At 39.6% G+C, this 21,045-nt stretch overlaps 1 protein-coding gene across 4 annotated transcripts in view; it reads left to right on the forward strand.

The window, feature by feature from the left end:
• The first annotated feature begins 3,163 nt into the window (after nucleotides 1–3,163).
• Nucleotides 3,164–21,045, forward strand: part of cntn4 (contactin 4) — a 161,663-nt gene continuing 143,781 nt past the window's right edge. For 3 of the 4 annotated variants that reach the window (XM_019267281.2, XM_019267282.2, XM_019267283.2), the window contains exons 1-2: nucleotides 3,164–4,147; nucleotides 19,647–19,783. In XM_019267281.2, the coding sequence (XP_019122826.1) occupies nucleotides 19,696–19,783 (88 nt within the window). In that variant the 5' untranslated portion in view covers nucleotides 3,164–4,147; nucleotides 19,647–19,695. The remainder of the gene's footprint in view (nucleotides 4,148–19,646; nucleotides 19,784–21,045) is intronic. The other variant, XM_027277526.1, reaches the window with a different exon arrangement.

A 21,045-nucleotide genomic window follows, 5' to 3' on the forward strand; every position in this document is an offset into this window, starting at 1 on the left:
AACAAAGTCAGCCTACCAGCACCTACAAATCTTGTTAGCACATTCACAAAAAAACAAAGTGTGAAATTGACACTTTGCGGACTACTCCTCCACATTACTTGACCTTTTTCCAGTCTTCATGCTAAGCTAGGCTAATTGGCTGCTTGCGGTAACTTCATATTTACTGTACAGACATGATAGAGGAGTCATTCTTTTCATCCATCATCTAATTTAAATTACAGCATTTCCAGGAGATCCGTGTTTGTCATTGTGTTTCGTGTTCGTTATAGAGACTCCAGAGGCCAGTCACCTCGTCTCTGCGTTTAACAGCTTTCACTTTTTTACAACTTTTACAAATCCTCTGATATAAACATATAATCTTCCCCTAGTTTTTGAAACCCTGACACCTTAACAAGATGTGTTGTTGCGTGATGTGCCGCCTAAAACCCAGACAGTCATAAATATATTTATTATACGCCGGGTAAATGAGGAAGGTGAAATCATTATAGATACACTTTCCTTGGGGAATAAATTATGGCATGGTGAGACAACTTTCCCGCAAAGTCACACCTCTGAAATAAGCATGGAGCTGCCAAATAAGGTTTCAGGGTTGTTGTTTTTTTTTATTTGCTTCTTTCTGTGTATGCGTATGTGTGATTATTTGTGTGTGGTATGTACAATGTTACATTCTGGCTCTAAAGTTTTGGACTTTAAACCAGCCGAAAGTTGGACAGTGCATCTAATTAGGGACATAATAGCTGTCTGCAATTGCATTTAGCTTCGGCTAAAAAGTTTTATGCCTCCAAGGAGGTTATGGTTAAGGTCTGGGAATCATCCTGGGAATTAATATGCAAATCAATGAAGTGTTCCCAAAACTGATATCAAGAAACAAACCGTGTTAGATTGTATGTGCGTGTGAATAATAAAGAAAGAAAAAAAAGTAGTTTTGCACACATACGTGTCTATCTTTGAAACACGCTGATGTCCAGTGGAAGTTATGATTCAGCATTAAATTGATACCAAATGCAACCTAAAAAAAGTGCTGAATGATGGTCCGAGCTTCAGCGGGAGGCAGAAAATGACCTGTCAGATCCGCTGAGCATCATCCCCTTAAAGCTTTTGGCACATTTTAAGCCGAACTTCACTGAGACTCCCTGCGCTGACGCTCAGATACCCTGCTGATACACAGCACTTTGTTTAGCTCTGACTGCCTGTGTGATTATGTAAATGTCTGTGGTTGAGCCTTCACACACACAAACACACACACAGACCACACGGGAGCGACACATCATGCAGTGTGGGCTGGAATCAGTGAATACCGACAGATTCACAGGTGTTACTTGAATCAGTTTATTGATTAAGGTGAAGATGCAGAGAGGTTATGAACCCGTTTGACCTCCTGCCCCTGCTGGTGGCAAATATTGATCCTTTCAGGCAATCCAGATTAATTGAAGAGAGCCCTTTCTTTCTATTGAATGTTCAGAGAATGAGATGAATAATGGTGAGGTGATTTTCTTTTTTTTCCCCCCACATGAAGGAGAGAAATAGGTGATTAGCCGCCGCTGCTTATAGGAAAACTACACTTGCTGCATGTTCTTTAGTCACGGTAATGGGAACACTGGGTGGTACTGGGCTATGAGGAATCACTACAGAGACTTTGTGAGGTCATTGTGACTTTACTGCTGTTCAATGTGTCAATATAACCCAGATAATAATAGCTGAACTTTTTTCTGTCTTTGTGAAAGCCTTTAGATCATCATCATCAAATAGCAGATTTAAAAAAAATGTTTTTTTTTTATTTACATCCTGAAATGCTGGTGCTATTATAGGAATGCAGTAGCTCTTTTTCTCCAAGGCATATACAAATTATTCTCTTGGTCCTGTGGGTGGTCTCTGAGTTTTCTCAAAAACCCAAGCATGAGTAAGTTACTTGTATGACTCCTGCTGGGAGAAGTGCGCCTCTGAATCCAAACTGATGTGAGCACAGGAGAGATTGTTATTTATTTATTTATTTATTTTAAAAAAGAGACATTTGCAGACTGGTTACTAAAGTGTAGGTAAAAGGAAGTTTTCTTTTTTTATTTCAGTCTTATCCTTGGCTTTTTTTTTTAACAGATTACACCACAGGCCCGCCTCATTTGATAAGATTTTGTCCCACATATCTGTGAGGGTGTTTGTTGTTAGATATGACCTAGAAAAAGGAGTGAATCACTGCTCCTTTTAGAGCTACAGTGGGGCGAAGAAAGAAAAAAAAAAGTCTTGTCAAGCATTTAAAAAACAAAATTGCGACAACTCTGCGACAAATACACCTGTTTAGAAAAGCAGATGCTCCTTTGTAAAAAAAAAAGAAAAAAAAAAGACAATTATTCTGCATCATATCAAGAGAGTGACGCTTTAATTGTGAAGACGTGGGAAGCAAAGTGAATTATTGAAAGTGATGAGACTTTGGATGAAAGTGAAATACACAAGGACACACCCTGGAATAATATTAACCCACCTCACTAAAAGACCATTAGTAGAAATCTTTCCAAGTAGTGGGTTACACATTTGAACATGACAAAATGTGAAAATCACTGTACCAGATTATTGCTACATCAAATAATCTGTTATATACACTAACACATATACTGTATATTTCCTTTTGTTTGCCATAAGATAAAAATCATTCACAGCAGTATGTCATCATCCCTGTTAGAACTCCTATAGACATTATAAGACTCCAATAGCAGATAGCACATAGACTTATTTGGGATTTAGTAGAGCTGTGTAAAAAAAAGTATACTGTCACCACCAATCACATATATAGAGCTCATGAAAAAATCCATTGTATTTAACAAGCTCATGACTCTGTGACCTCGGACAGCGATAATGTGACATGCTGTAAATGTATTTGTATCAGTCAGTATCATCACTTAGTCACAAAGCATCAAGGTGATAAAATAACATTAAAACAGCACTCCATCAAATTAACATTGCACTCCTGTTGGACACTTTTTAAATACTTTTTTGTTTAATCCATGTATTCACCTTTCCACAAACCTGGTTCCTACATACAATGTGGTCAGAGACTCGGGTGTGTTGTGCTGGGAGTGGCTAACGTAGCCTCAAACAGAGACGATGAGCGGGCTACAGAGGTCTGGTCATTTTACTTCTGATTTTAAACTCCGAATCAGAGTTCAAGCAGCTTCCTCTCTGGAGCCACAAAAGGCTGAATGCAACTTCCCCCTTCTTTTTTACATGTGCAGTAACACTCTTTTGACACCTGTAAACAGACTTTCATGTGTCAATTTGGTGGAGTTTCCCTTTAAGTTTTTTTTTTTTTTTTCAAAGAGGTCTCAGGGTACCATCAGTAACTACATTAACCAAAAATGTAACCACATCTTACCCTCAGACTTCTGCACATTTCATATCACTGCATACTGTCTCAAAAACAACTTATGGAGTGTCCTTCCAACGGTTCACTACAGTAGGCTATAACAAGCTGAAAGGTGCAGTGTATGCTCCATCAACATCCCAGAGTGTTTGGACATCCCAGCAGGAGCAGCAGAGGAGAAGGAGTAGTAGTAGTCGGAGGAAGGAGACTGTTCCGCTTCGATGGCCGGAGCAGTGAGGAGGCTGGTAAGAGGGGGTGGGTGAAGACAGACAAGACAACGCTCTCTCTCTCTCTCTCTCTCTCTCTCTCTCTCTCTCCACACACACACCGAGTGTGCGTGCGTCCCGCTCCGCTCCAGCACGGTTCGAAGAAGGGAGGGGAGGGAGAGACACTTGACGCATCGGAGTGAGTGAGCACACCGACGCTTCACTTTCCAATATGCAACCTGCGAGACGCCACGCCGTCAGCTACTTGTGTTACTGACACACACACGCACACACACACACACACACAGATAGAGAGAAAGAGAAAGAGAGAGAGAGAGAGGCGGGGATGGAGGTACAGTAGTGGAGCCGCGCACAGCAGCACAGCGCGGCACGGCACGGCACAGCTCGTGAATGTAGCGCTGCACAAAAGAAAGAGCAGCATCTTTGCGCACAAGTCAGACGGATATTTTTTATTATTTTTTGGCCCGGAGCGACGCCGCGACTCGACAGTGATGTCTGTGTGCCAAATTCTGTTTAGTGACAAAATACGGATTAATCTGAGGCTGTGAATTCACTGCTGTGAGGACAGGTAAGATTATTCTAATTATTGTTATTCTTTATTATGAAGTAACTTCAGCACCTCTCAAGTTAAACCTCCATCAGCTCCGCTCAGCAGCTCTGCTGTCAGCTCAGACACAAATAACAGCTCCAGTCTGCAGCCCAACTTTTCACAGATTACATTCAGACCCTGGTCTGCTCGTGTTTGAGCGGGGATTGCCTTCTCTGAATTTCACCCTCTGCTGATCTCTGTTTTCCTGCGTCTACTTTGTTGTGGGACTATCACGATGGAAGCAAAGTAATCTGCGACGATGTGTGTGTGTGAGGGTCTCTAAGATCAGTGCAGATGTTCAGTAATCCTCCACCGTTGACCCTCCCATGAATAATCCCTGCGGATTTTATTTTGACGATTATACCGCCGCTTTTTTATTTAATTTTTTTTTACCACCTACCACCCGTCTAGTCCCGGATACGGAAAACTTGATTTGCGACCCCAGCACAGCATGCATGCATCTTTAAAATTCAGCCTTGGACAGTAGCAGCTTGAATCCTCCTTTATTGATGCACTTTTAGGGATTAAAGTAACCTCAAACTGATTGAAGATCATTAAAAATGTAAATTGTGGGCTTGCTTGTTTTGGTAGTTTGTGAAGTGGAGATCAGAGTGAATCAGCCTGTGTGACACTATCACTGCTCTCATGGTCCTATCAGGGCATCTGTGAGTCACTGAGGTGGTTGGGCCTGGAGTCTGATGGCCAGCAAATAAGCCTACTGTAATATGTTAATGGATACGAGCATCTGTGCAGCTTCAGCACATCGGATGTGCCAACTTCTCCTGAAGCTGCCAAACGATCATTCAAAGTGATTCACTGTAGAATGTCTCCACTCTGGAAACATAAAGTAAACCTTGTGAGTGCAGGTAGTCACAGTGTGTGTGATGACAACGGCTGTCAGAGAAGCACTTCTCCTCTGACGAACCATCATCTACCTGATCGGGTACGTACATTGCTCAGTCACCATTAGGTCTGACTGAGGAGCAGCTCTGCATGTGATCTTTTGGATTGGCTTCTCATCTGACAACAGCTGAACTAATTCTAAAGGTTAGAGCCGGGAGAGAGGAAAAAAATAGAGAAGACTTCACCTTTAAAGGAGCAGAGGGAGATTATTCTACAGCTCGGTTTTGATTTTTGAACATGAGCGTACGATAGCTCTCCAAAAGCCTGAAACAAGAGAGTACAGGGACTCTCGAGATTTAAGCTTTTAAATATTTAAGAGGTTTTCTTTTAAAATAGCTGAATTAATGTCTGGGGAGTGGAGAATACTAAAATGTCCTACACAGAGAAGTATAAACAAGACACAAACACCAACCTGAGCTCATTTAACTGCATGTTGACCAGCCTCCGATGGTTTGCGGTGGCTCGGTGATGATGCGGTCCAGGCTGCCCAGATGCTACCTCACTGGAAAGCAGCCCTTTAATGGTCGGCGACATCCCGGTCTGGAAGCCAACAGGCCTGTCAGAAGTGACGGAGCGCAGAAGTGACATTAAAAATATCCTGGGATATGTGCATTTAGAGGTGCGCTATAAAAAATTCATGGCGTGGTTTTCCGCAGGAAGTATCGAAGCAACGTGTCATCCGGGTCATTTTTATTTCATAGCTCTCCAGGAAAAAGCTAAGTGTTTGAATGTGTGTGCGAGATACGATGGAGAACTTTACGTGTGTGGCCGGACTACTCTTCACATTATTCTTAATAGTTTTTACAGCAGTGTGGCAGCTGTTTGGATCGTATGAGGCAGGCTGGGAGCTGTGGAGGGAGGGGGGCAATAAGACTTGTTGCTTCTTCTTTCACCTTTGGGGATCCTCACTAATGGACTGTTGTGAATGAGTTCTGTGTAGCAGTAGCTCATACATGTTTTCTTTTGGGTAGAATCACCTGAAAATAGGGACAAACTAAACATTGGCTCTAGATGTCACGTTTAATATGACCTCTGGTATTCCTCTTCTTCACATTAGGAAGGAGACAGTGACACAATGGGGGTTACAATCAACAACGACACTGCTGGATTCCACTAAAAGCCACTCACCACAGAGCACTTCACCCTTTTCCTGCTCTACTCAATTAAGTGGCCTGAAAATGTTGGTTTTCAACAGAAAATTATTATTTTTCAAACAGAAATGACAAAACGTCTCTAGTTTTAGCTACTTAAGGAAATATATATATGAATAACATACATGATAACTGATGTAATGATTCATTGTTTGGAGTATAAAATGTCAGAAAACTGTAAAGTCAAAATCACAATTTACTTAATTTTCAAAAAAAAAAAAAAAAAAGCAGCAAATTGTCACATTTGAAAAGTTGGCACTGTAAAATGTTCTGTTTAAAAAATGAAGTAAACATTGAACAGATTTCCAAAATAGATGCTGACTCATTTCTCGCTGATGAACTCATTCATTAGGCGACTAATTGTTTCAGCCATAATTTGAACACGTTATTTGCATCTCTGGTAATCGTGATGGACATTTCTCACTATTTTTTGTCATTTAATAGACTAAAACGATTAACTAATTGACAGACATTTTTACAAGAAAAAAAAGAAAATATGATGGAAAAGTTTGTACAATTGATTACTGTCTTCCTACCTGAACATCTTGTGATCCATGTCACGACCCCCAGGATAGGAACCACTTCTGTGCACTCTCTATCATTTTTTGCATACAGTCTAATAGGCAGTGTAACTTCTGAGTTGTGTGTCATTTTTTGTCCATCTTGCTGATGTTGAAATCGCTCCTGGCAGCAAATAAAAAACAAATGTCTGTCTTCTCTCTTTTGGCTTCATTCTGATGGATTTTCAAAGTAAACCTGCGCCGTGAGATTTTCCCCAACACCATAATGGATGAGGAAGCTGCAGGCCCCTGATGCTACTTTACTACTTTACAGGAGCGCAGTGTGGCTTTTATGTGTGCCATGCGTTACTCCTTTGAATCTGGCATAATGGAGTTGTTTGACAAGCTGAGCTCCAAGTTGGGGAAGAAATGTTTGCCCATTGAGCAGGATGCTGGAAAATTACATGATTATTCTGATGCCAAACTCTAAAAACAGGTACGCTAGTGATGATTTGGATGTGTTCCAAAGGCAGCACACCATCGTGCAGATATAGAAAAGATGAATTTTGTTTTATTAGTCAGCACTGAAGGAAAAAGTAACGTAAAGAACTCACTGTAGTCGACACAATTTTGTGAAGGTTGGTTTCTTTTTTATCTGAACTATATCTTGCAAAAAAAAAAATACAATTACTGCATAAAACCTCTTCAAAAGGCTGTTTCTCTAAACGAATTGCCATCAGTTTGATGCTCTCCTGTACAGAGCAGACTGGATTTCATTGAAACAAATCTTTTATCTGCATGAGTCTGCATACAAAATCCTCCACCCACTGTACTTCACTTCTAAGAGGCTGAGGAATTGTTGCCCAATTCAGTCAAAGGAAGGTCGTGAGTGTAATTTACACAAAAATACGTCACATCTTCAGCATCAAAAGCGATTGTGTGTGCGCTGCTGTGAGTTGGAACCCATGACTGTCAGGGATAAGTACTCTTGGCGACAATATAGCAGAGCCTCCTCAGTGTTGTCTACCTTGACCCATCTCTCTGTTCATTTTTAATATTCAGTTTGAAGGGGGGGGGTAATGGTCACCAAAATGAGTAACCACGATATTATACCAGACACAGAAGTATCACAGTTCCGGGTATTATCACGATACTGCTGCCTTTTTTTTATTATTATTATTTTTATGACCTGCAATGTATTTGTAATTTTTAATACTGGTGAAGTAAGAATTAGACTGAAACAATTATGTGAGTCCCACTGACGACGACGCGGCAGACTCTCTGCTTGGGCCCGGTGCTTCTGCCATGGTGAGTGTGTTGTCTCGTGTTTGTGACTGGAAGCTGTGCACATGTCTGGGAGAGACAGAAATTTAGCTTGTTGTTTGTTTTGAAGCAAATTTCTATCGAAGCGGAGCTGTCTTCATGGAGTTCGTTCTTGCCGGCAGAAACACACAAACAGCCAATCAGCTAACAGACGAGCGGACCCAGCATGCGGAAACAGCCTATCATATCCCCAGACATCACCAGTAACAGGCAAACCGCCAATCATTCAGCAGCTGTGTAGTTCGGTTGCAGTACTTGCCATGTTGGTTTGTTTACAAGGGAGTGGAGGCAGTGAGAAGACAGGAGGAGAGCAGAGGTGGCCGCTATGTAGCGAAAAATGGCACTCGTCCCTCGCTATAACGCGGTTCACTTTTCGCTGTTTCGTGGATTTTTTTAGTGTCATTTTGCATGTTTGTTTTTTTTTACAGCGTACTGTACAGTATGAACGCGCATTGTGTTCTGCGTCCTGATTAACTAAGGGAGTACTGTACAAAATGCGTGTAAAAAGGTGTATAAAAGTGTGTGGTTAGGGGTTTTACGGCCTTAAAACATGTATCCACAGCGTTACGATTTGGCATCGTGGGGTACCGTGAGTACCGTGGGTATCGTGCAACAATTGAGACAGCTCCATTTACTGCTCTATTTATCCAGTCTCATTGGTTCTATAAATGCCCTATTTGTAATCCAGTCATATTAGAATTATTTATCTGCTTTAGCAATATTTTATGATGCTCCGTCACTTCAAGGCCTTTGGTTTCAAGGCACCACACTCCTTTGGGGTATGTCTTCACAGACTGTCTGAGCCCGCAACGGTTTTCTAATTCAAACATTGTTGCACACGGCCTCTCCTTGGGACTGGCTTTAATTGAGTGCTTAATAAGAGCAATGCCACACAGCAACCAACTTCAGGGGGGGATCTGAGCTCTGGGAATGCTGCATTATTAAATGTACTTATATAAGGCCTCCAAACATCTTTCCATGAGCTCAGGTTTATGATTCTTCTTGCTAGTACAACTCATTTATTTTTATTCTTCTCTGCTGAAGATCCACAAGAAAAGAGTTCCAGAGGTGTATTGTGCCCCACTGGGTGTGGCTGTTGTAAGAGCCATCTTTTCTCTCTCATTTAGTACAATATAAGCGCTCGATAAACGTGTGATCCCCACAGGGCATTGTTCTTTTCTTTGTCTGAATCAAGATTAAAGGACTGAATAGGGCGGCTGTGATGACTCAGTAGAAGGTTGCAAACATACACTGAACACCGTGCTGCATTCTGTTGATAACTGTCGATAAAATATAGGCAGCAGCACACTTTATTCCCGATTCTGTCACAGGCTTCGGATCATTTTGGGGGAGAATTTTTCATACTTGTAAAATACGAATGGGCTGTCATGACTGACAACTTTGTGGCCAACTCCTTTAAACAAGTTTAAATGTTCTAGCTCGCTCGTACAATGCTCTGTGGAGAACTGTACGTCCCTGTGGCATTATACATCGACTTACACGACACAGGAGCTTCGAAATAACACTTGAAATGTTGCATAAAAAAAGCAAGACATTTGTCTACAAAATCTTCCTCGTCGGGAGCTTAGTGGGGCACACAGAGGCTTTATGGAGCATCTGACTAAGCAGTACGTCTTGATTATGTTTGAAGAAGAGGATTATTTTGAGTCAAAAGAGTAAATTAGGACAAGAGATTGAAATAAAGGTATAGCAGTGAGGTCATATTATCCATGGTGCAAGTTTTCTGGCGGGAAAATATTCATATATATATATATATATATATATATATATTCAACAAAATCGCAGTAACTTTGGAAATATGGAAATCAACACCTCTTGATCAAATGGCAGTTTTGAATAGCCGGTACTGTACAATAGAATGTCGTACAGGCAGCAGAGGTGCAATTTTCAATGAATAGCCAATTCATTAATTCATCCAGTCCAGAAGCTTTAAGGTGTACTCAGCGGATTTTACACGTGGAGTTCAGCTTAATTGTCATGAGGAGAAGTACACCGTCTGTGAACACGGGTGTGTAATATCCTTTGTAGCTCTAGCAGTACCTTTCGGAGTTTGAAAAAAAAAAAAAAAGGCTCCACTTTATTAGCTTTTCCATTCATATTTATCTCACGACCTTCAACAGAGGATGGAGTTTGCTCAGTTGTTATCACATTCATTGGACAAAATGTAATAATAATAAGGGAGATATTTCAACACTTCCTTAAAGAATTATATTGTTGCTAGAAATGACATACAACCATTAAACTAACTGTGAAGCCACTAAGCATTAGCAGACATGCTCAGGACTTTTCCCATTCATTTTTCACACAGTTCTGTTTAATACATACGACTGCCTTAATGAAGCACATTAGACAAAATCGATAACAAATATTACATTTGGTCTTGTTATTGCAGATTTCTTGTGATTGTTTGAATTTGTTAACTTGTTACTGTCATACCAAATTGCTGTCAAACTTGATGTCTAAGGCATTAATCTGTTTAATCATCCACATTTTTACTCATATCTCCAACAATAAAGTGAAGTTCCTGAGTATTATGTTTCACACACTAACTGTAAGCTGGTGAGTACCTCTACAGTCTGAAGTGTCTTGCTTAAGAGCACCTTCACGATACCTCTGGAGAATATTTGACGACAACTTGAAGGACATATTTAGGTGCCAGAGTGCACTTTATGTATGTAAACTAAAAAAAAGGCTTCAGTTGGTGTTAAATTATGATGCTCTTTTCACCACATTCACAAACAGTATAGTATATGGATGTTTTCTAATTGTTAAATGAGGAAATGATGATATGGCGTGTCTGGTCATCATCATTGCTTACATTTTGTTGCTGATTGAGTTGCTGACTTGCGGTTTCTGATTGAAAAAGTCTTGAAAACACATTTTTGTATCCAGAAAAGAAAAAACTCCCTAATGATTTTTTACATTTCGGAAGAACATCGTGTTCATGTCAAGTAGTAAGAACTGCAACAAAGTTCAGGTATTCCAAATCTCATCTGTTTCTTGAATGAAATAATTAGACATTCCAGGAAGGCACTGTTTGTTTAGCGGACCATTTCAGATGTCTGCGGTTCAGATAAATGAGATTTTATAGCCATTGTATCAAGTGCAATTAGTTGCTTCATCCATTCAAACCAGGGACAATAAGAGAAAACGAACAACATAATACCTATTTCTATTTTCTGTGAAATAGATGCAGATCCATTCAACCTCAAATCAGTTATTTTGTATCAGATAATCATATGGTAGAAACTATAGCTCTATAGGGACAGTAAATCAAGGACTCTTCTTAGGCTTTATGTGGTCATTATGCCATCGGTGGCTGTATCATCCAAGCTGGAAACGTGACTCGATTGTGTTATTCTGAAAAACTGGTTCATGTAATTTCTGTCTGACACCGAAAATACACTGCTCCGGAACGACAGCGTACTCCGCTGTCCGCCAACTCACACATGATCATGTTTGCAATGCGCACTGGTGCGGCTCCTCTGGCCACCGAGTGTTGAGAGAACGCACAAAATCTTTTTTCGGTCCCGGCGTCTGCCGTTCTGAACATCAACACTGTCCCCTTCCGTCTTCTTCAGCTTTGCAGGGGACGCATAGCCTGTAACGTAAGCATGTTATGTCAATCTAAAAAAGAATGTCTGAAACGTGAGCTTTAAACTTAATTAAACGAGGCTACGAGGCAGAGGAAATTCCTCGATCATTTTTTGTAATCGAGTTACTCGAGGAATCGTTGCAGCCCTAGCTATCTTAGTTAATAATAAAGTAAAGCTGGAAGTAACAGACATCTTTTCAGAATTTACCAGGTAGTGCAACTTCCTCGCTTACTTTTCTCAAGGCAATTGTCTTTCTTGTTCAGTTTCTGTAGAAATATGAAGTAGTATCATAGAGCTCTGGGTGTCTGCAGACAGCTACAGTAACAATGTGGATGTCTGCTTCAGACATGTTGAGGAGCGAAAGTGAAGATAAATCTACTTTTTAATCCCAAAAGTTAAAAAAAGTAAAGTTTGAGCTCTCCTCCCACCTGCCGGTAAACTGCTCCAGAGCAGAGCAGAATCTGAAATGACTCCGGGTGTTTGTTCCTCAAAAAGCTCCAGCTCTGCTCCTGCCATCTCTACTCAGCCAGCAGCAGCAGCAGCTCTGCCCCTGCACTCCGCACTGTTCTGTACATCTTCGTCCTCATGTTGTACTGAGGAAAGAGTAGACACTACAGTGACTCACTACTGCCTCTTGAGGCAAAGGTGGTATTACAAGAAAGTGCAAGCAGGAGCCTAGGGAAAACCTCAGTGGCAGTGTCAAAAAATGCAGTTCCTTAAAAGGCCACTTGGGGCTGGCTACAGAGTGAGTCTCCATAAGCCATCCATAATGTTAAAATTCCCAACTTCACAGCAGAAATAAAAGTGAATTTTAATATAACTCATCTGTTCAAATTATATTAAGATTATGAAGAATTAAGAGCATGTCCTCTTTGACTGACAGGTGGGTGCTGTTACAGGTGACTTGTTTAAGCAACCAGGCTTTATTTAGTCCACAGCATCTCCACCCATGTTCCATGTAATTTTTGGATTAGTGACGAGTTGATGGACCGCCAAGATGGTGGCGGCCAAAATTCTGAGCTTCACAATGGCTCCTCGCAAACTTGTGGGTGATGTTGCAGATAATATGTTCATATTTAATACTGTCTATGGCTGAAACTAGCTGGATAGCATGCTAATTTCAATGACAATATAACTCTGTAGCGGTTATCTCTTCACATTGATTCATTTTTTTATGTTTAAACAAGCTAAGCTATAGCTAAAGAAGCTATAATTCTGGCCAAAACTTACACATTGGCCCTTTAAGGCTTGACTTTATTCGTTTTTTAGTCATGTACTGTGCATATCTAATAAAAACATACAGTAGACACAAACATGTTTTACTAATAAAACCCATGCCTTATGTCAAAATGCATTAGAGCAGCTGTGCTGTTTCTTGAGCTTTCGCACGTTTTGTTTGAGCTATACTGCACAACATCAGATTTAGATAATTAGGTAAAATAAGTCATGTACAGTATCCAACTTTCAGTCCACACAGCATGTTTGTATTGGGGGCTGCACCAAATTCACTGCAGTGTTTTGTTATAATATAATAATGCCATTGAAAGTCTGTATGTGTCATTTCTCTGAAGGAAATGAATTTGACACTGTCCTCACCCAGAAATAAAAATGCTGAACATATATATCTGCTTTTCCTCAAGTTTCTTCACAGTGGTCAAGAGTCCCAATTCCAAATTCAAGTGAAGGATTCCTTAGCTCCAGCTTAAGATCAGTTTTTCTTTGATTAACATTGGTCTTGGCACTTCAGATGTGGCAGGGCCAAATTCAGAAATGTCCGAATGTGTCAGCCACATCAACACTGATGTGGATACACAGCAAAAAGCTGTCACAGTAGACTGCTCCCTCTTGCACAGAGACCCAGGGTGTATGATATTACTGATTATCTCTCTGATTTGGTTCAAAACTGCTTAATATGATAGTTCTGTACCCATGAGAATATTATAATTATTATGCTTCGGACACTAAAATCCCAGGAGACAAATATGGCCAGCCTTTGTTACCTGAAATTTATAATTTAAATGGTGTAAATAGAAAAAGATGATGGAGAGCCTCGGAGGACAGCTGCATGTTGCTAACGTTGTTAGCTATCAGGTTGTGTCACGGAGCTAATTTAGTTATGTCGTCAGGTCTCAGGAGCTGTGCAGCAGATGTTGAGATGCACAGCATAAGTAGACTTTGTGTTTTTGCAGAAATCTGGTGGAATTAGTGTTGAGAAAAAGAAAGGGTTTCAGGGGGTTTGCTACAGCTATGTTAGGAAGCAACTAACATCACGAATATAAAGACATCTCACTTTCTTTAACACTGAATCACTGTGTTTCCTGTTTTGCTCCACACCTCTTGGTTGATAATCTGCTTCCAAGATTGTGACAGACCAAGTCCCTGTAATTTTAGCTTTTTGCTAAATAGGTCTTGCAGTGCACACATCATGGACAAACCAAACCATATATTCCACATGTTTTAATAATGGTTGAAATGGACTATACTTACATAGCGCCTAGTCTTCTGACCACTCAAAGCACTTTACACTACATATCTCATTCACCCATTCACACACAGATGGCATTAGCTACCATGCAAGCTGTCAACTGCTCATCAGTTTGAAGAGCTAACCGTTCATACACTTTCACACACCGATGGTACAGCCTTCAGGAGCAATTTGGGGTTCAGTATCTTGCCCAAGGACACTTTAACATGCAGACTGGAGAGCCAGTGATCGAACTAGGGATCGAACCGCCGATCTTCTGATTAGTGGACGATCCACTCTACCTCTGAGCCACAGTGTGAAAGCCTTGTGTCACACACAACCATTTTTTTTCGTTAATGGAAAACCATGTGGAAATACAGCCTGTTCTTACTCCAAAGTCATCATATACAGCAGCTGGGTCAGTGGCCCTATGCTTTTAACTATGATGTTTTCAGTACTTATCAAGATGTGCTGATGAAGTGGGGTGAAGAAGTATATAGAAGGTCAGCATGTGTAGGAGGTTGGTTGGGTGGATGGATGGATTTTTAACTCGTTACATAAACCAAGTAGTCTTTGAGCCTAATCCTATTCAAACTGTGACTATTTAAATTGTGAACTTTCTCAGCAAGCTTCACTTTGAAAGTCTAACTGGATGTTTAATATTAAGTGTTACTAACTTGAGCATGGAGCATTGAGCCCTGCATGTTCACAACTGTCACTTGATGAGTAGGGCCAAGCTACCATTTTTGACGTTAAGAGCGAGAACGTGTTAATAAATAACACATTGACAATGTGGTGAGGGATCCTATGGCATACATACTTATGTAAAACTATAAGACCATAAGCTCGAAGACAATGTGGCTTTTCTGAATCTACAAAGAAAAAAGTTCTAGAAAAAGTATGCCTCTACCGCGTCAAGGTTCTACTCTACACATAGAAAGGAAACACTGAGCTTTGAGCCTGTACTGTAGTTTATAGGTTAAGATTTTCCTTTGGTGCATGCGAGTCTGTTTCCCTAATCTCCAACACAAAAATTCCAGGTTTGCCATCTCACCTCTCTCAGCATGTAGCCCAGTGTTTGCAAAGAGTTGAGCACCAGCAACTGCAGTATTTCTAATTAAATGTGTTCACTTCTGGTGATCATAGCTGGGATAAGAGCATTTTACTTTCTCTATATAAAATAAAGGGAAAATGTATGTGGTGCTGAAATGATTCATTTGAAATCAATTTCAAGATGTATTGAATAATAATAACTGAACAACAGTTTCTTCATTAAGTACAAACATAAACATGTAGTTAAACTAAAGTAAAGTAATATTACTAAAGTAATATTTGACAGTTGTAGTTGAGTATACATATTTGCTATCCTCTCTTAGATTTATACAATTGTAAAATAAACACTAATGTGTTTTACTGACTGTGATTTGATCATTTTGGTAGATTTTTTTATCATAAAAATAAAGATGAAGAAAAGATTAATGCTTTTGCGGAATACATGTTATTCATCTCTACCTGTGTACCATTTCAATGTCTTCTCACATACAGCAGCGATTGTGAAGAAGAAATATGTTCAGTATGAAATTCTATTTTCATGATCTTGTGAGGTGTGAAGCTGCTGTGGGACCGTGTTCTCAGAACAGGTCAAAAGCGCAGACTTGTTTTGTGCTCTTCACAAAAGTTGAGAGCACGAACATGTTTCATTTAAAAGCTTCCATACTCTGTCAGTGAAATGTTTGGTGGTGTGGTGCTTGAAATAAATTCTCAGTATTTTATTCTAACTGTATGACTGTGGCATGATTGTCATCCAATGTAAAGACATCAGTACATGTTGCAAGACACTAGAGTCATAAAGGTGACTGCAACTTTTACAGATGTTAGAAACGGACCGGTGGATACACCTCCATAAAGCTGATCTGTCCCTTCGATCACTGCTGCTTCTGTTTGGCTTTCCGCCCTGATATCATTGAACATTGGACGATGGATCTCTCAGGGCCAGTGCAGTACATTAACCAAACGTGTTATCTCTGTCCAAGCTTAATTTAATTTAAGGTGTGATTCTGCACTTCCTGCACAAAGACATCAGTTTGCTCTTGGAACAAGCTTTTGTAATAGATTGATCCTGGATTGTTCGCTTCATCACCAGATTATGGGTGGCGACAGTGCACTGCTACTAAGGAGAACAAACCAGGTGATTTTGAGACCTTTGGGATCTTTTCGAGACTTTAAAGCAGCTGATGCTATGAATACATTTCGTGTATATACAGTTTGCAGAATAAAAAAGGTCCAGTGTGTAAGCGTGTGGATATTGTCCTCATTTTACACATGAACAAACTCAATTAAGATGTTAACTATATGATGGGCGAAGAATCTATCAATCTTTCAATTTTCGGGTAATTTGTTACTGACTGAATACATTGATTATGTCCTCCCTTTATACCCCGCAGCAATATCAGTCATTTCCCTACACCAGATGTAGCAGCAGTGTAATATATCTATGATATCTGATGCTTGAATGGGGCTGAACCCAATTAAAAATTAGAGAATTATGGCAGGAAATCACAGAGTAACATCATTACAAACAGTGAGTGGTATTTGTGAATTGTAATTACTTTTGTATTATTATAATTAGCCTACCACTAGTCATACAGTACAGTCAGTAGCAGTAGTTGTACTACCAATTGTCAGTAGTCGCTCTGTTCTTATACTGCAGCATTAATGTGAAGGAATGCATTTCAGATAACCACCACTTTTTTCTTTGTCCTGTGCATGAAGGGCAGTCTGAAATTCTTTCTTTGTAGGTAAAAGTATCCCTACAATTACAGAGTGTCAGCCTTCTTTCTGTTATCTTAGGTGAGTGCTTTAAATCCATCCCTGCAAAGTACAGAGTATATAAGAGAAATTTGTCATCGTGTGTCATAGCTGTAACATTACAAGCATTAGTAAGCCCTGTAGCCTGTACCTTTGTTAACAAGGCACAGTTGGATATGTTCCAAGTAGCCAGAACACATATCAACTTCCATTTTCCTGGCATCGAGTAACTAAATAGATTAGAGCAGTAATAGGCCAGAACAAGTTTGTGAGGCTCTCAGTGGTGTGTTATCTTTAGCTGCCGGGGTGCTTTATCAGGTTGAGTTGAAAAGGGTGGAGGGAGCTGAAGCAAGACTCCTGTAAAAGCAGACCTCAAAACACTGGGGGGAAAAAAGTTACCAAGGGTAACTACAATCAATCCATGACTGCGTGCTGTGCCCTTTAACAGGATTTTCCTCCCTGACGAAGCTCCACCATGGCACATGGATACAGACCAACACATTAGCCTAATAGGCACAGGGCTTGGTGCTTTCATAAGACACAAGACCTTAATATGCATAAAACTACTCTCTAGGAGCAAAGCACAGCCTTTCACCATTGATGTATTCAAGACAAACTCTGACAACCGTCTATATGATGTATGGAGATAAAAGGCCCCTTTTCTGTAGGTGGAGACAGGACACAGAGCTGGAAGGTAGAGAATCTGAGATTAATAAGAATTTGGCCTACTCAAACAGTTTCAGGTGCCTTCTTGGATGTGCTTTTCAGTGGCTTTGTTCCACACTTTCTGGCTGTGTTTTCAAACTTCGTGCTGTCTGTGCTGAATCACAGCAGGGGTGAAATATCTGAGTTCTTCTGTACTTCTCTGCAATGGCAAAATTACACAAATAGCTGTAATTTTGGAGAGGTATGTGTCGAACAGCCCTCAACTCTTTTAAATATATTTTCAGCCAGGAGACATTAGATTAATGCTGCTTGTTTCCTAGAGGAGCTCTGCAAAAGGTAGATTTCACTTCTCAACTGGTTGTATTGCTTTAATTCTTACATGAGTACAGCTTTTCCAGAGGCACCCTCTGACATTTCCAACTCTGACTTATTCTGTATTTTTCCCTCAGAATGGCTGGCAAACTGGATAAATCTGCATCCCGTCACTGTGCCCTATTTACACCCTGCTTTGCTCAACAACCCCTTTTAACCAAATACTATCAAATTGGTTCCACGGTTAGAACGAATTTTAATGTTCAAGGGAATGGGGGGAATTAAATGTACCTTGTGTAGTGTTTGACAGCCTGTGGCGCTGTAGAGGCGATGTTTTGAAGAGCGAGTTCCACCACCAGTGCATCTTTGTGAGGATGTAGAATATGAGCACACAGGTGCAGAATACACTTTCCTAGTAATTGCGGATGAGGATATAGGAATAATGAAATCATAAAAGAAGATAGAACAGATGATGGAAGAAGATAAGGAGGCATATAAGGCAAACCTATAAATAAAGGTTTAGCACATAGTTTATGCGTCATTGTGCACAGAGTTCCATAAATTTGTCAAGAAAAATGAAGAAAAATATGTAACACTTTATCCTTTAACTTCTGAGTTATCCTATTTATCCTGAAAATAACAATATAAGTGAACCATTTTTTTCCCCATGAGCAAGTCTTTAGTCTCTCATACCAAATCAATCAAAAAATAATAATAATAAAAATAAATCAGAAAAAACATTTTTCACCTCTTTAACAGATAAAAAAAAATTGTCAGAAAACAAACTGGATCCAGTGGAAAAAGGTTATTAATTTGCTTCCATAAGGGTCAACATATATACACAAAAAGAAATATGTGCTGTAAATCCTCTTGTGTACTCAGTGCGGCATGTACTGTATCAAGATAATGAAAGTGTCAAAACTTACTGTCTTGCATCAGTGAGTAGTTAGTCCCCAACAAAAACAATGTCATAACATTTGGCTTTCCTTTTTGACAAAAAAGAAAAAAAAAAATGAAGCATTTTCATGAGCACTGACAGTCTTTTAACACAACATGTTTTTTTTTCCTTCACCTCAGCCTGATTCATACCTTCAGCTTCGTACCTGTCACCGAGGTTTGAGAGGCTGAGAGCTTCCAACGTCCTGCCACTCAACAAACTTTCGAGTTTTAATTCTCACTCCAGGGAAATATTGTCTGTGCTGAGGAAAAGGCACAAAAAATGTTGTGAAATTCTTCTAGATGTTTCAGCAGTTTTCATCTTTTGGCTTGGCACTTTTATGAGCTTAAAAGCTGTGAAGCTTCAAGCAAGAACGATGCTACAGTGTGAGAACTTATAGAAGTGGCTTTGCTTTCATATTGACTTAAAAGCTGTCCCTAGAGTTGCTGAAAATATGGAAATGCATGTATATGAGCTATTTTGTGTTCCCACCATCCAGTCTTTTTTCCTATGGAGCAACATCGAAGAAAGTTGGAACGGGAGTAATTTGCACCGTGGATTTGATAATTAAAAGACAGATTAAAAGACTTATTTGTGATGACTTTAAATGGTTGTTGATTCAATATGTAATATAGTCACAGGCTTAAGTTTAGTTCAGCTATACATGCAGTTTATAATTGATACTATCACAGTGTTTTTTTTGTTCGCAGCTTAGTGAAATGAGCTGAGCGGGAAACAAAGTGTTGCTAATGAGAGCCTCACCACCATGCTCATCTCATCTGTTTCTTTTCATACAGATTGGGAAACCAGAAAGGTGCAAATCGGATTCCATACGTTTGTGATTGGATGTGGGACTACTTTGACCCTACAAAATTGAAGATGATGTTGCTATGGAAACTGCTGGTGCTGCAGTCACTTATGGGGTGCCTTGCAGGTAAAGTATCTTATTAAGAACTTTTGATGCATGCCAAAGCTGCTTTTGTGAAGTCTGAGTCCTTATTCATATGTATTTGGGGCATGTGACAGAATGAAAGCTGTAGTTTAGAAAAGAGCGACCTCAAGTAGATTAGCCATAAGCATTACATCATTTCCCCATTGATGTAAAAATAATAAGAATGTAGAGTCCATTTAACAAGGAAGTTATTGTTAAAGTAAGCCATTGTCTGCTAAAGACTTCCATTCGCAGCCAATATTGCATTTTGGGCTTTGCCTTAGTGCTGCATGTGGCACTCAGAAAAGGTTAGAGATATCATCCTGAATGTGAATGAGGGGAGGGTGCCCCGTCAAAGATGGGATGAAAATATTCTGTTTGATTCATTCATTCGTTTTTGACAGATCACGAATAGGGCCAAGACTATATTAGGAGTTAAAAACTGCCATGAAGCTAAATCCAGCCTTAAACCTAACAAGCATAGAAGACAGTAAAACACCCATTAGGGATGCTTAGTACAGCGCTGCATAATGTTGAATATGTTGTTTATGTGAAATGTTATGTGTTATGTTATGAAACAAATAGTATAATTACTTAAAATAAATTATGTCACTATCAAAGGTTATGGTTAGTATGGACAAATTAAAGGTACCCTGTGGAGTTTCAACCACTAGTAGTGCTGTGGAGCAATGTTCTTTTATGGGTGGGTCCTCTGAATAAAAAAACCCTAACCCTTACCTCCAGAGGGTACCTTTAATGTTGATCTGAGGTATCTGAAGTATTGAGAACCTTTAGTTTTCTAAAGCAGTACCATATTGCAGTTATTAAATGTCACAAGAAAAAGTCCTGCATTCAAAATTTGACTTAAGTCATTTTATGTTTGACATTTTGTACATGTATTTTGTTGCTAATATGTCTATATTGTTGTTTAATAATCACATTTTCAGTTTAATATTTATAATGTACCAGAAGCATTTAATGTAGCTCATCAAAGTGGTTTTTACTGTATACTGTTGTATAGTTCTTATAACAATGTATATTTTTTCTTTAATTTGTAAAAATCTGTAAAATCTAATATCTAAATGTAGATAGTAGAAGTAGAAAGTAGCATACAATGTTAATAATCAGCACAGATACCTCAAAATTGTACTTATGTACAACATGTGAGTAATGTACTTAAAAAGGAAAGTGTTTTGGCTTTCAGAGAGCTCTATATAAACTAATTTAAAGTCATCTCACATTGGGTATTACAGTTACCTGGATTA

This window comes from Larimichthys crocea, chromosome I, assembly GCF_000972845.2.
Source record: "Larimichthys crocea isolate SSNF chromosome I, L_crocea_2.0, whole genome shotgun sequence".
Classification (NCBI taxonomy): domain Eukaryota; kingdom Metazoa; phylum Chordata; class Actinopteri; family Sciaenidae; genus Larimichthys; species Larimichthys crocea.